This window comes from Lissotriton vulgaris, unplaced genomic scaffold, assembly GCF_964263255.1.
Source record: "Lissotriton vulgaris unplaced genomic scaffold, aLisVul1.2 SCAFFOLD_437, whole genome shotgun sequence".
Lineage (NCBI taxonomy): Eukaryota > Metazoa > Chordata > Amphibia > Caudata > Salamandridae > Lissotriton > Lissotriton vulgaris.
Genome location: NW_028242853.1, coordinates 1,071,246 through 1,084,411, shown reverse-complemented (window position 1 = coordinate 1,084,411; position 13,166 = coordinate 1,071,246). Strand labels below are relative to the sequence as shown.

The 13,166-nt window shown below is 45.6% G+C and overlaps 1 protein-coding gene across 1 annotated transcript in view; it reads right to left on the bottom strand.

The window, feature by feature from the left end:
- Positions 1–13,166, bottom strand: part of LOC147668822 (semaphorin-3B-like) — a 233,109-nt gene that overhangs the window by 30,410 nt on the left and 189,533 nt on the right. Inside the window, exons 9-10 of the mRNA XM_086948429.1 lie at positions 6,256–6,373; positions 5,218–5,287 (exon numbers count right to left, since the gene is read on the bottom strand). Of these exons, the coding sequence (XP_086804555.1) occupies positions 5,218–5,287; positions 6,256–6,373 (188 nt within the window). The remainder of the gene's footprint in view (positions 1–5,217; positions 5,288–6,255; positions 6,374–13,166) is intronic.

The window sequence follows — 13,166 nt, the reverse complement described above, 5'->3', positions numbered from 1 at the left end:
TAATGTAAATTGTGCTCATGCCATGTTGTCGAGTTCGCGCTATATAATATTGCAAGGAAAATAAAGTAGGGAAACTCGAGATCACACACTACTGAACGCGCACTCTTAAGTGCATCAGCAGTGCACTGCGAATCAGAGCATTTCACAGGCCTGTCACAGATACAGGGCCGTTTCTGCCATTAGGCAGGACTAGGCAGCCGCCTAGGGCGGAAAAAGGTGGGGGGCGGCAAAAAACATGCAGGCAGCAGCAGCACCACGAGCCAGCAGTGCATCACGAGCCTCGGAGCCTGCAAACTGTACATCCGATTCCAGGGTCTGTTCTGCTAGAGCGGACTTGCGTGTGGATGTGACCACAGGTGAGTAAGTAGTTAGAACATCATCATTCAGGCCTGCTGCGTGTGACTGCAAACCTTTGTAATGAGTCCTTACTTGTAATTTTAAAAGAGGCCTGTGAGTGAGTCTATGAACTCATCTCGGTCCTCACGGCCCCAGAGACGGGCGCACAACTGTGAGGGATATGGATGTTGGCGTGGGTTTCATTTGTTTGTTGCAGCAGCAGGCCCTAACCCTGCTTATACTTTTTAAAACAAAAGTCAGGAATGGAAACATGGAGGCAATAAGGCGAAGCTGCTCCTAGCTAGCACTAAAGACGTGCGTGGAGGCATCCGAAAAAAATAAAAAGAAGATAGCGAGCCTCTGATCCACAAGCTTTGGCAAAGCCAATAGAACTGATGTTAATGTGCAAATTATTTAAACTGTATGTGTGCAAAATATTTAAACTGTATGTGTGAGTGGCTGTGCTTCGTGCAATGCCAGACCTATTCGTTTAGCCAATGCTATTATATTTTAGATTCCGGGGCTGTTTGGATAGAAGTTTTTGAAAATATGTGTGTGTATGACTCATGCACATTTCCTGACAAAAAGAGCAAAGAAGCCTGATGCACAGAAAAAAATAACGATTTTCTTTCTGTATGCAATGCACACATAAAATGAAGAACATAATGTGCAAGAATTCCCTGTGCTTTTGAGATGTACAATAATCCGTCCTGCATTGCAATGAAAGCAGGAGTGGTACATTAAACATCCAGTAGCAAGAGGTGGGAGAGGGAAATTCTCCTCCGGGCTACTCTGTGGATATTTTGTAGACTTGGCTACAATAGGTCTTTCCGAAGCTGCTGCGTTTAGCCAGGCCTAATAAATAAAATAAGGTAGACATGGAGACATTGAACCAATAGGGCTCAGAGAGCAGTGATTGGTGCAAAGGGTGGGCAGAACTGTGTCCCTGGAGATCTCACATGATTCGACCTTCTACCAGAGCTGGGAAGGGTTCGCTCTGGCTGGTTCGTCTACAATGATGCTGAGAGAGGAAATGTATGTAGTAGCGTCTGTTGACTATTCAGTATTCTCCAGGTACATGGAATAATTCCTCTAGCCTGGATGACGAGGGCGATAGAGTTCGTAGTAAAAGGAAGGAGGCGGCATTTTTCAATTTTCGCCTAGGGTGGCCAAACACCTATAAACGGCCCTGCACAGATAAGAAATGCTATCAAAACGAAATCCTACAAAACAATATACTACTGGCCGGCAACAATTCATACCCGGACAACGTCGGGACGGGCTGCTAGTATATATATATATATATATATATATATATATATATATATATATATATATATATATATATATACATATACACACACTAATATATATAAATCCAAACAAGTTAACTTATTTTAGCATTATTCCCTGTGGGGCTTAATTTTAAGTATGAGAAAGAATTGGCATATACTAAAAACAGATTCAGTAATTGCAACTGATATTCCAGCAAGCCCATTAATCACCTATAGAAAGGTCCATTCTTTCAAAGATAGTATGGTACACAGCCATTTAGAAAACCCGACGCCTAAGCTAGGAACCTTAAAAGATATGAAGGAATTTTTTCCATGTGGAAAATGTAAGGCGTGCGCCTCAAGTAAAAGTCTATTGTCATACAAGATCAAAGGCTTAAAGGAGGATAAAAAGGTCAATAAATGTATCACATGCGTGACTACTCACGCAGTATATTGCCTAACGTGCCCCTGTGGATTAAATTACATAGGTAGCAGCATCCATATGGTAAAACTAAGAGTGCTGGAACATATGGGCGCAATCACTAAAAAAGATTTCAGTTATCCGGTTGCGCGACATTTTGCTGTGAAACACAATAGTAACAGGGACCTGCTACGGTATTTTAGTATTGATTGTGTACCCCCACATGCGAGAGGTGGAGACAGAGTCCTAAAATTAAGGAGGCTAGAATCCCGGTACATTATAGATATGGGTACCAAATCTCCTAATGGTCTGAATAGTGGGGAGGAGTTGACAGTTCATCTTGGTAATTAATTATGAAATATTAATCACCATGAATTATGTGTATGAGAAACTAATTTGTTATTTCTAATTGTAAATTCTTTTTCTTTTGTAACTGGTTTATTGGAAGCAAGGATTGAATGCCGAAATACGGCTCTATTTTTATGAAAATAAGGGAACAAGCTTAGCAACCTGCTCAAAAATGGTGGCAATCGCCAATCCACTGTAAGATCCCAGACATTATTCGCATCATGTCAAATACTTGTGTAGATTGTCAGAATGTTATCTGATATTCACCGCAGATGCTGATATATGTAAAAACTATATGTTCCTCTTAAAGATGGCGCCTGTGTGAATTACGGTGCGCAAGTCCCTTGTTGATTTTCATAGTGGAGTATGCTTCCTTTAAAATGGCAACCTCGAAAGTAAATGTAACAACACTGACGAAGGAGACATTATCCGAAACGCGTCTGTTTGAAATAAAACTGCTGCCATAAGAAACGAAGCCCAGAGAGTGCTGTTTTTTTCCTCATACACGGAGATAAGTACGGAGGAATTGGGAGCTGAATATTTGTTGCGGTACGCCACCGCAAACACGGTACCCGCCCACAAGTGGCCCGCTTTTGGCGTAAAGGAGCATGATACATATATATATATATATGTATATATATATATATACATACATATATACACACACACACAAATATATACAAATCCAAACAAGTTAACTTATTTTAGCATTATTCCCTGTGGGGCCTAATTTTAAGTTCCTGCCTCCATTATTTTCTGTGCAGTACCTGTGAGTGGCCATGTGTGGTTTTGGACTTACTCCAAGTATGAGCAGCAGTACACTAATAACGGTTTTAGGTCCTAGTAACTTTAGTAGAGCAGTCTGTGAATTGCAATGAGCTACCTACTCTTTTGTGTGTGGTTGCTTGTCCCATTGTAAACCCCTCGCATTTTGTAGTAAGTATTCCCCATTCTCCAGGTCACCCCCCGGCCTGCCCACATTTTCTATTAAAACATGGGCTATATGTGTATTGAAAGCTCTGCACTCGGGCGGAGATCTCGGCATAGAAAATATAGGGGGCACAAAGGTGGAGGTGTCAGTGTGTTTTGTAGTATGTGTGAGAACGTGTTCGAAGTGTTATGTGTGAATAGACCCCTATGGGTATTGTGTGTTGTTATCGACAATGAAATCACATGCTGTAGCGATCTCGTGGTCAAGGGGGCGCATGCCAAAACATCCTAGAGTACCCCATTGTTTGTGTGTCCAACATGGTGAGAGAAACACCGGCCGGAAGCACTACGACTACCAGCATGCTAAGGGGCAGGCGCACGGAGGCACAGGGCAGATCCTACAAAAGCACCTCCCTCACAAGGGGAAGGTGCTTGCCAAACAACCTGAATAGTGTGGAGTATCCCCGCCGGATCTCAGCTTGAAGATAGAAGCCTGCTGTTTCTGGACAGCGTTTTGGACCTTGTTTCTTGGATTTCTAGTGCAGTTCGTGGATTGCGCTAAGTACAGTAGCGGAAGGAGCGCGGGCTCGCCTCCTCCGCGTTTATTTCTATTCCTTGTTTACTGAGTCAATGGAAAAGCCGCAGTGTCTTTTAAACGCGAGGTTTGCGTTTACATGGCATTGGCGAGTAAAGAAAGGTCATTATTAGAGAACGCGTCTGATTTCCAAGACGCGCTCTCTGAAATACCCTTCAGCTGTAGCTGGGGTCACGTTTTGGTGTCAAGTTTGCCAGTAAACTCTGTATTGCGTTTTCTTGTGTTTGGGGAAGCTTTATCTGGATGGATGCTGTTTCGAGGAGCATTACTGATAGACATTTTCTTGAACTCGTGTTGTGTCATCAACAACAAAGACCTTATTCTTTGGTGACCTTCGTTTCTAGTGCCCTCCCGTCATTCTGTTCTCTGGCAGCATATTTAGACTGTCCTCTAGGGTGAAGTTACAATCCAGCTATTCTCCTTCGGGTTGAACGACGCTTCCCCTGTTTGTCTTGTCTGCAGTTATGCAAAGAGCCGGAATTTCATGGGTTGGTTGTGCGACCTTCTGGTGAGTAAAGGGAGAAGGCTTCTTGACTTTATTATAGCTCACAAGAGGATTGGTGTTAATCCTTCTGTTTTGTCCCCCCCCCCTTGCAGTGTGGACATTCCTCCTGGTATCGCGCAGTCCTTTTGCCCAAACCTTTGAGGGACCCACAGAAGACCACCACAGCCTGTTTATTATTTTATCCACTTCCCTTTTTCCCCCCTTGGCACAAATTCACGCAGAGGGTTAGTATTTCTTCTGTTGGGATCGTGTCTAGGCGGGACTGGAGGGGCTTATCTTCAAACATCGTCTCTGCTGGTCACAAGAACAAGGTTAGTGGCGTTTATCTATTCTTGCGCTGCTGCCAATCCCGACACATGCTTATCCAAAGTCTGTCCAAGTGGTTAATTTGTCAAAAAATATAAGTGTCGGGGCTCTCGTCAGAAGAGAGCTTGATCCAGCCCATTTCTCCTGCTGCGCTGCCTAAAACAGAACCAACTACTGGCCATGAAAGTGGGGGGAGGATGTGGTGTAGTGGCCAAAGCTGCCGACTTCCGAGCTGGGGAACCAGGTTTGAGTCTCAGCTCAACATGCTGTGAGTCTCTACAAATCACTCAATCTCCCCCTGCCTACCATAAATGAATTTGTCCTTAACTGGTGCTCATGAAAAGCACCGGTGTTGATGATTAAGTGCTGGTGCTGAGCACCGAAAACCACTGGCTCAAATGAAGTACTGGTCTGTCCAAGTTGAGCAGGTTTTGTTTAGAAAGCATATTCTCAGAGATAACGTAGAAGAAAGAAATGTGATTTCCATTCAATGGCATCTCACCTGGATGTTGAGAAAACTGCGTAGACCAGAGGGTTACGTCGGTCTCTTGTCTGCAGGAGAAAAACGTCACCTGAAGAGAAATAAGTCACCCAATGAGAGATCATACTTCTATACATTATATTAGGCACTGCGCAATCCACCTTGGTACTGAGTACTGAACAACACAACTTTCTATTGACCCACTCAATAAACCAGATTTATATTAAAGAGTGGAGAGTAATAATCTGAACTGGGCTTTACACAAGACAATTTGGAGCTTGTGCTGAGTATTGAGTAGCACAGTTTTATACTGAGCACTGAATAGCACAGCATTAAACTAAGCATTGAGCAAACCAAATGTGTACTGAGCCCTGCGTGACACAGCTTTATACTGAACACTGGAGATCAACCTCATAGGGAGCACAGAATAATGCAGGTTTGTTCATGCACTGATCATGACAGCTTTTAAGGAGACATAAACAGCACTTCTGTGTACTGAACACCCCATAATACAGCTCTGCACTGAATACTGAGCAACATGTGTTTGCACTGAAGAAAGACCAGAACATTTTTGCAATCTGACAACACGGTTTGGCTTGTGACGTTCACATGCAGCCAACATTAGAGGACTTAAGTTCTTCCAGATGGAGAGAGCCAGGCCACCTTCTTGTGTTGTTTAGCAGACCAAGGGCTCTCAAACTACGCACAGCCTTCTGGTAGTACTGTGTGCCAATTGATTATTCAATCTTAGTTATTTATAGACTGATTCAGTTATCTATTTTGTGAGTTTTTTAAAGCCTGAACCTGTCACCAGTGGGCATCCGAGTGCTACATAAATGTTTAAGCAGCATATAGCAAAAGCATTACAGATACAAGCATCACAAGATACTGAAATAAAGAAAATACTCAAAGATGCATGCAAAACCACAATTAAATCTGCTTCTGTTATAAATCCTTTCAATGAGGAGTCTCTGTACATACACAGACCCCGCAAAGCTGCGAGCCACCAATGCATTTAATCTGATGTACCTGCTATTGGAGGCCTAGCTACCCACTTACGTAGATCGTCAAAGAAGGTTTCTCCACCCCCATCACTTCCAGGCACAGAGCACACCAGTCGAGCCTTGAGAAAAGTTGTCCATTTGTTCACCAAGCTTCTCTGCCCGCCCAGATCATTCTGCAGAGGATCAGATTCAAAGAACAATCAGTTCCAGGCATACTACAGCGCAACAAAAAAACAATAATATAAATGATCATATAATTGACCCTACTATATTGGCAATTTTGACCTGTAGGAAGCAGGCTCTGTATATACTATACCAACGTAAGGTATAGTGTGCACAGAGTAGAGTGGATCCCCAAAGGTAGGCAGAGGTAAAAGTAGATAATACCTTACTCTCTATTTGTGGTAGTGTGGGCGAGCAGTAAGGCCTTATCAGAGAATAGTGTTAAGCATTTATTGTACACACTCAGGAAAGAATTATGTCACATACTCAAAGATTGAACTTAGGCTAATTCGTTTGTATTAAACTATTATTTAGTTGTATTTTATTTCTAGAACCAAGCCAGGCCTGATGCAGGTATGTGAAATAATATTTTGCAAAAACAATACAGTTGAATGCATTGTATGCACTTGCTTTGCATACAGGTAGGTCAATTATTTAGAAACAGATGAGATTCCTTTTCAGTTACTTTGCAGGTACTGTATGATTACTTTTTAGATTACTTTTCTTACTCAGTGCGATATGCCTAGGTATCACACTGGGACATTTCTTAGATGAAAGGTGAGTAAAACAGTTTTTCTCAAAACACAATTTCTTAGGTTCCCATAAAAAACACCCTGCACACTGACGTTTTTCAGAGAAAAACAGTCAATGCAATCCTAAGGAGGAAAATAGGATTATCATTTTGCAGGTAATAAATGGTCTTGAGGGGTGTGTTTCTGGGGTTAGAACAAGGGTTCCCCCATGGTCAAGGATGCACTCTCAAAGCACCCTCAGTGGCACTAGGTGCAGAGTGCTGAGGCCCAATGTTAGCCAACGGGGGATAGGGATCCTCCGGTTAGTGGCTGCTCATAAGCAGGCCACAAGGTTGACGGAGCAAAGCTCCTGGACTTAAGCTCAGGGCAAGGGGGGGGGGTTTCAAGTTTGCACCCAAGGTACACCTAGGGCAGCTGGGTGCTGTTTTGGAGTTGGGTGCTCTGTTGTTTTCAATGGGGATTCTCTGGTTTGAGCAAACACCGGATGCTAGAGCACAAAGAACTTCTGAAGGCAACCACCGGCTGGAGAGGTAAGTTGGGATGTCGTGGGATGCCGGGACACTGTCGGTTAGGCCACCCAAGGACGTGGGGCGTCGGGTGCAGGGGTGTCTTTTATTTATTTTATTTTTTATTTATTTATTTATTTTCAGAGTTTTATATAGCGCGAACAAGATCTTTGCAGATATCAGAGCGCTTTACATAGAAGAGCACATGAGGGAACACAGTCAAATAGGTAGGTCGATAGTTCACAGAGTACAGAAGGGAACATGAGGGAACAAAGTCAAATACGTAAATCAGTAGATCATACAATACAAATAATACAATTGGGTGGCTGCAAAGCAGTCAAGTGGGTGATAAGACAGCTCGTACAAATAGATAAGTGGTCAAGCAAGTAATAAAGATCATCGCAGGGTGTTGATAGGGTTCGAGATAGTAGTACAGGTGAATTTAGCCATGAGGATAGCTTTTACTTCTTTTTTGAAGAGTGTAGTGGAAGAGAGAAGCCTGGTTTCGGGAGGGAGTGAGTTCCAAATCCTAGGCGCCATTCCTGAGAAAGAGCGCTTGTATGTTTTCTCCTTCCGGAATCTTCGAGGTTTCAACAGAAGATTGTTTGCGCCTCTCGTGTTTCTGGTTCCCCCAGAGATTGTCAATTTCTGAGCAAGGTAGCCGGGTGAGTTTAGGTGTACAGCCTTGTGTGTCATGCAGGCTATTTTCAAATGTATTCTGGCTTCAAACGGCAACCAATTCAAGGATTTCAAGTCAGGGGTGATGTGGGAGTGCTTTTTTGACCCCGTGATAAGTCTCGCTGCAGCATTTAGAGATGCTTTTAGTGGTGCAGTTGTAGTTAGTGGGAGTCCGCAGAGGGAGGTGATGCCGTATTCAATTCGTGGGATGACTAGTGTTTGCACCGCTGTTTGGAAGTCTTTGGCTGGGAGGTAGGGTTTAAGTTTCCTCAAAGTATTGATCTGGAAGTTCGCTCCCTTAGTAGCTTTGCTGACATGTTGCTGCATGTTGAGATTGGTGTCGAGTGTTATGCCTAAAGATTTTGCTGATTCCACGATGGTGGGTTGGACATTGAGTGCGGTTAGGAGTTTAAGCCAATGTTGAGTGGTGGTTATCTTCGATGGAGGTGCGATCAGAAGGAACTCTGTTTTCAGGGCATTGAGTTTGAGGTGATTGTCGGCAAGCCAGGATTGGGTGCATCTGATCGTTGAGTTCAGGAGCAGGATGTCATTGGGAGATTGCAGTTTGAGGTAGAGTTGGGTGTCATCGGCATACATGTGAAAGTGTACATTGGATTCTTGTAGCAGAGTGGTGAGCGGTTCCATGACTAGGTTGAACAAGGTTGGGGATAGAGAAGATCCTTGGGGGACGCCTAGCGTTACAGGTACTGGCGTGGACATCAGGTTGTTGCTCTTGAATTTCTGCGTCCTGTTGCGGAGAAAGGAAGTGAACCATTTGAGGACAGTTCCAGATAAGCCCATTCTTTTGTTTAGTAGTTCTGTTAGATTCTCATGTTTAACGGTGTCGAATGCGGAGGAGAGATCGAGAAGGATGAGGAGGCAGGTATCATTTTGGTCTAGCATTTGAAGTGCGTCGTCAATTATGTGAGTCATAGCCGTTTCTGTGCTGTGTCCTGCTCGGAAACCTGATTGGTGAGGGTTGAGGAGATCGAATTGTTCAATGTGTTTAGTCAATTGTAGTTGTGCACATTTTTCCAGCAGTTTGGCGAGAGTGGGGATATTGGTGATGGGACGGTAGTTGTTGAGATCCGCGGGGTCGGCTGTTGGTTTCTTTAGTAGAGGTGTGACCTGACCAACTTTGAGGGAGTCAGGTATGCTTCCTTGTTGGAGAGAGCTGTTGATGATTTTAGTCCAGAGAGGGAGAATCAGTGGGGTAAAGTCTTTTACTGCGAAGGCAGGGAGGGGGTCCGTGAGGTGATTGGAAGGTTTCAGGGTGCTAAGTAATTTGCCAATTTCTTCTTCCGAATATGTGTCAAAGGTTGACCATGTCGCATTGTTTTTTGGTTCAACGGGTGCTGGGCATTTGGGTTTGGAGTAGAGGCTTGCGTCAGTGAGGAGATCGCTTTTTATTTTGTCGGTTTTTTGGGTAAAGAAGGCAGCGAAGTCTTCACATGAGGGTACCACACTCCCAGTGTTGAGTGGTTGTGGTGGCTCTTTGGATTGTGATTTGATTAGCTCAAACAGTTTTCTCGGGCGGTTCTTTGCTTGGTTAAGTTGGAGGCGGAAGAAGTCCGATTTTGAGCGTTTTATTTTCCTGAAGTAGGCGTTTCTCTTCTTCTTCAACTCTTTTAGGTGCACTGCAGAGGGGGCTGATCTCCAGGCCCGTTCTGCCATTCGCATGTCTCTTCTATCTTCGTTGAGACTCCCGTCGTACCATGGTTTGGAGATTTTAGTGGCGACTCTTTTTAGTTGCATAGGTGCAGCCTCATTGATTATCGAAGTCATAGTGTTGAGATAGTGGTCAGTCAAGGTTTGGACGTCCGAGGCGCCTGCAGGAGGGAGTAGGAGATTGCAGCTGTTAGGGGGCAGAGAGCCAGGGATGAGCTTTTTCGTGTTTCTTTTCCAGACCTTGGGCTTGGAGAGCTGCACCGGGTTGACTTTGATTTTTTCGTTGATAAAGAATGTGATAATGTGGTGATCCGACCAGTCACAAGGTTGGATGGATTCAAGTTGGATAGATTGCTCCGTGGAGATGATCAGGTCGATGATGGAGCCTTTCTCATGGGTCGGACTGTTGCATATTTGGGTGAGGTTCAGGGCGTCGAGGAAATTTTTTAGACTGTTTACCACTGCGTCGCTGCTGTCATTCCAGTGGAGGTTGAAGTCACCAAGGTATATTTGGGTGAGCTGGCGACCGGAATTGGTTGAGATCATATCCATGATTTGTTGGGAGAAGGTGAGGTTGTCCCTGGGTGGGTGGTATATGCTGTGCAGAGTGCATATCGGTTTGCCCTCACTGATGATGTTGAGGCAGATGTATTCACAGGATGTTGGGGATGGCAAGGATGTGGAATTGACTTTCTGAACAGAGAGGTTGTTTTTGTATATGCATGCGATTCCGCCACCTATTTGGCCTGTTCTGTCGTGCCTAATAATGTGGAAGTTGGGAGGAACCAGAATGTCCATTATGGGTGTCGAGGATTCAGTTAGCCACGTTTCAGTCAAGATGATTAGGTCTAGGTCCTGCGATAGGAGGAGTTCAGCAATGGCTGCTGAGTGTTTCGTCGCCGATCTGCAGTTGAGAAGCGCGCATTTGATGCGGGGTGTGTAGAGGGTGTTAGATTGTTCTAGCGAGAGAGGGACTTCTCTAAGGTTAGTGGGGATGGAGGCTCTGCTGTTTGATGTGGGTGGTCTAAGGGGATTTGGGTGTATCGTGGGAATGTTGCGGTGTGGGGTGCTTGTGTGAGTTTGGGGGGCTGGTTCATAGGAGCGGAGAAGGGTGAGTGTGTCGAGGTCAGAAGAAGAGTTGTGGGTGCGGCGAGGGCGATTGTTGCGATTAAGAGCTGGGATTGATGTCAGCTTGGGGCATAGCTGAGTGCGAGAGTTGGCCTGAGAGGTGGGGGACACATTTGGCGGGGAGGTGTGGACGTGTGAGGCGTTGCAGGGGCGATGCTGAGGACTACGGGAATTGCTGCGCCTATGAGCAGGGTTTGAAGCCTGGTGTGGGGCGTGGTGAGGGTGGGGGACCGCCGGGGGGGAAGGAGGTAGGCTGGGATGGGGGGTGGAGGTGGCTGGGTGGTGTGTAGGACATGTGGAGAGTCGTTCTTTGATGTCCTGGATGTCTTCTTTGATCTGAGTGAGGGTGGCCATGATGAGTTCCATCGTAAGGTAGGTGGTGGGGGTGAGGGTGGCAGTCAGGGGTGATTGGCTGGCCAGGGAGCTCGTGTGCAGGCGAGGGGGAGGGCTGGTGTTCAGGCAGGTCTGCGTTGTGTTGGAGCGTGGGATAGGGTTAGGGTCTTTTGGTGTCAGATTCATCTTACCGGCTCTGGTCGCGGGGGGATCCTCCAGAAAGGGGCTGCAGGGGTCGTTGGGAGACTTGAGACAGGTCAGGAATCACCAGATTCCAGGTCAGGTTTGCCGAGAAGACCTCCTTGTGGTGTTGGGCCCCTCGAACTCTGGCAGTGGGGTGCAGAGTGGGGCAGACTTGCGGATTTGGCCAGAGCCAGAGTCTGTTGGTGAGCAAATCTGTTGCTCACGGGAGACAAAACCTGGTTAGGGAAGGCAGGGCTGGTCCTCCGGGTTCTGGGGGGCTGCTGGCTGCAGGGCACATATGGTTTTCGCTGGAGCAGGTCGAGGTCGGGAGAGGCCGGTAGGGCTGGGGCCAAGTCAGTTGGTGCCCTCCTCTTCTTCTTTCAGCATGGCTCTTCAGTCCTTCTTCTTTTTGTATCTTCTTGTCTGAGGAGGCACGGTTCAGGGATGCCCCTAAATACTAAATTTAGGGGGATTTCAGGTAGATAAAGGTTGGGACCAATGGGTCCAGTCCTTGGGGTGGATACACCCCTATTATGCCAACCGCACCAGTGGCATAGTGCACCCAGCTATAGGGGTGGCTGCCCGAGGCCATAGTAGGATGTAGGCATATCAAACAGGGATGTGTGCCACGTTGAATCTTCACTTTGTTCTTCACCAAAACACACCGCCTGCAATGGCAGTGTGTGTGTGTGTCAGGGTACAGGGCCTCTAAGGGTGGCACAATAAGGGCTCCAGCCCTTAAAGGCCTTCCTGTGCCACAGTGCCTATGGTACCTTTACAAGGGACTTACATGTAAACAGAGAGTTGCCAATTTGGGTGTGCAACAGAACATATTTAGGGAAAGAACATAGGCCCTGGGTATTTGGTTGGCAGGAACCCAGGGCACACTTTGCCAAAGAGCATCAACATCAGGCAAAAAGAGGGGGGCAACCATGCAAAAAAGGGCACTTTCCTACATGGCCTGTCCACAACCATGCTACAAAGGCAGATTTAGAGCATTTAGGAAGAGGGAATGGGTAATACATGTCGGAAATAGGTTTACCAGAGATGAGTGGGGCTTTGGATTCCATAACTATAATCTCTCATTTCATCATGAACTTAGTTTATGTGATTGTGCTTAAATGTGGAGTGCATGGAAATCTTGCATCCTATTAATTGTGTCCTCTGCAAGGGACACTTTGCATTCAACACAAACTGGATGTTCCCTAGACAAAATTAGAGCCATTCAGTTTCGCTCTCATTGGAGCAGCGCACAAGTCTGTGCCTCACAGACACTATAACTGTGCAGTTCTGGATGCAATCTACATTTAGGTGAGCAACCTAAATGATTGCTTCCAGATTTACCTAGTGCTAGCTTACCCCCTGCTCAGGATGCTTGAAATAGGCAGGGCCGATCCACATCCCAGTGGTCATGTATTGCCTCCCCTTTTGTGTTGAGCTGAGCAGAGGGTAAGATGGCACTTGGTAAATCTGCACTTTAGCACTCCCAATGCTGCTCACAACAGTTTGAAAATGATCATATCCGCTACTCTACTCTCTAGGGTCGGGCATTGACCCGTGTTTTTAGAATATTTTATCACTACTCTGCACTGATCTGCTCTAAAATGTACTGCTTGGACTGCATAAGGACAACCTGAGCAAGACAAGTTTGTGACCTGTTTTTGTTTAGCCTCGATTGCCATCATCAATATTGCCGAAAAAAAATTCATATAATT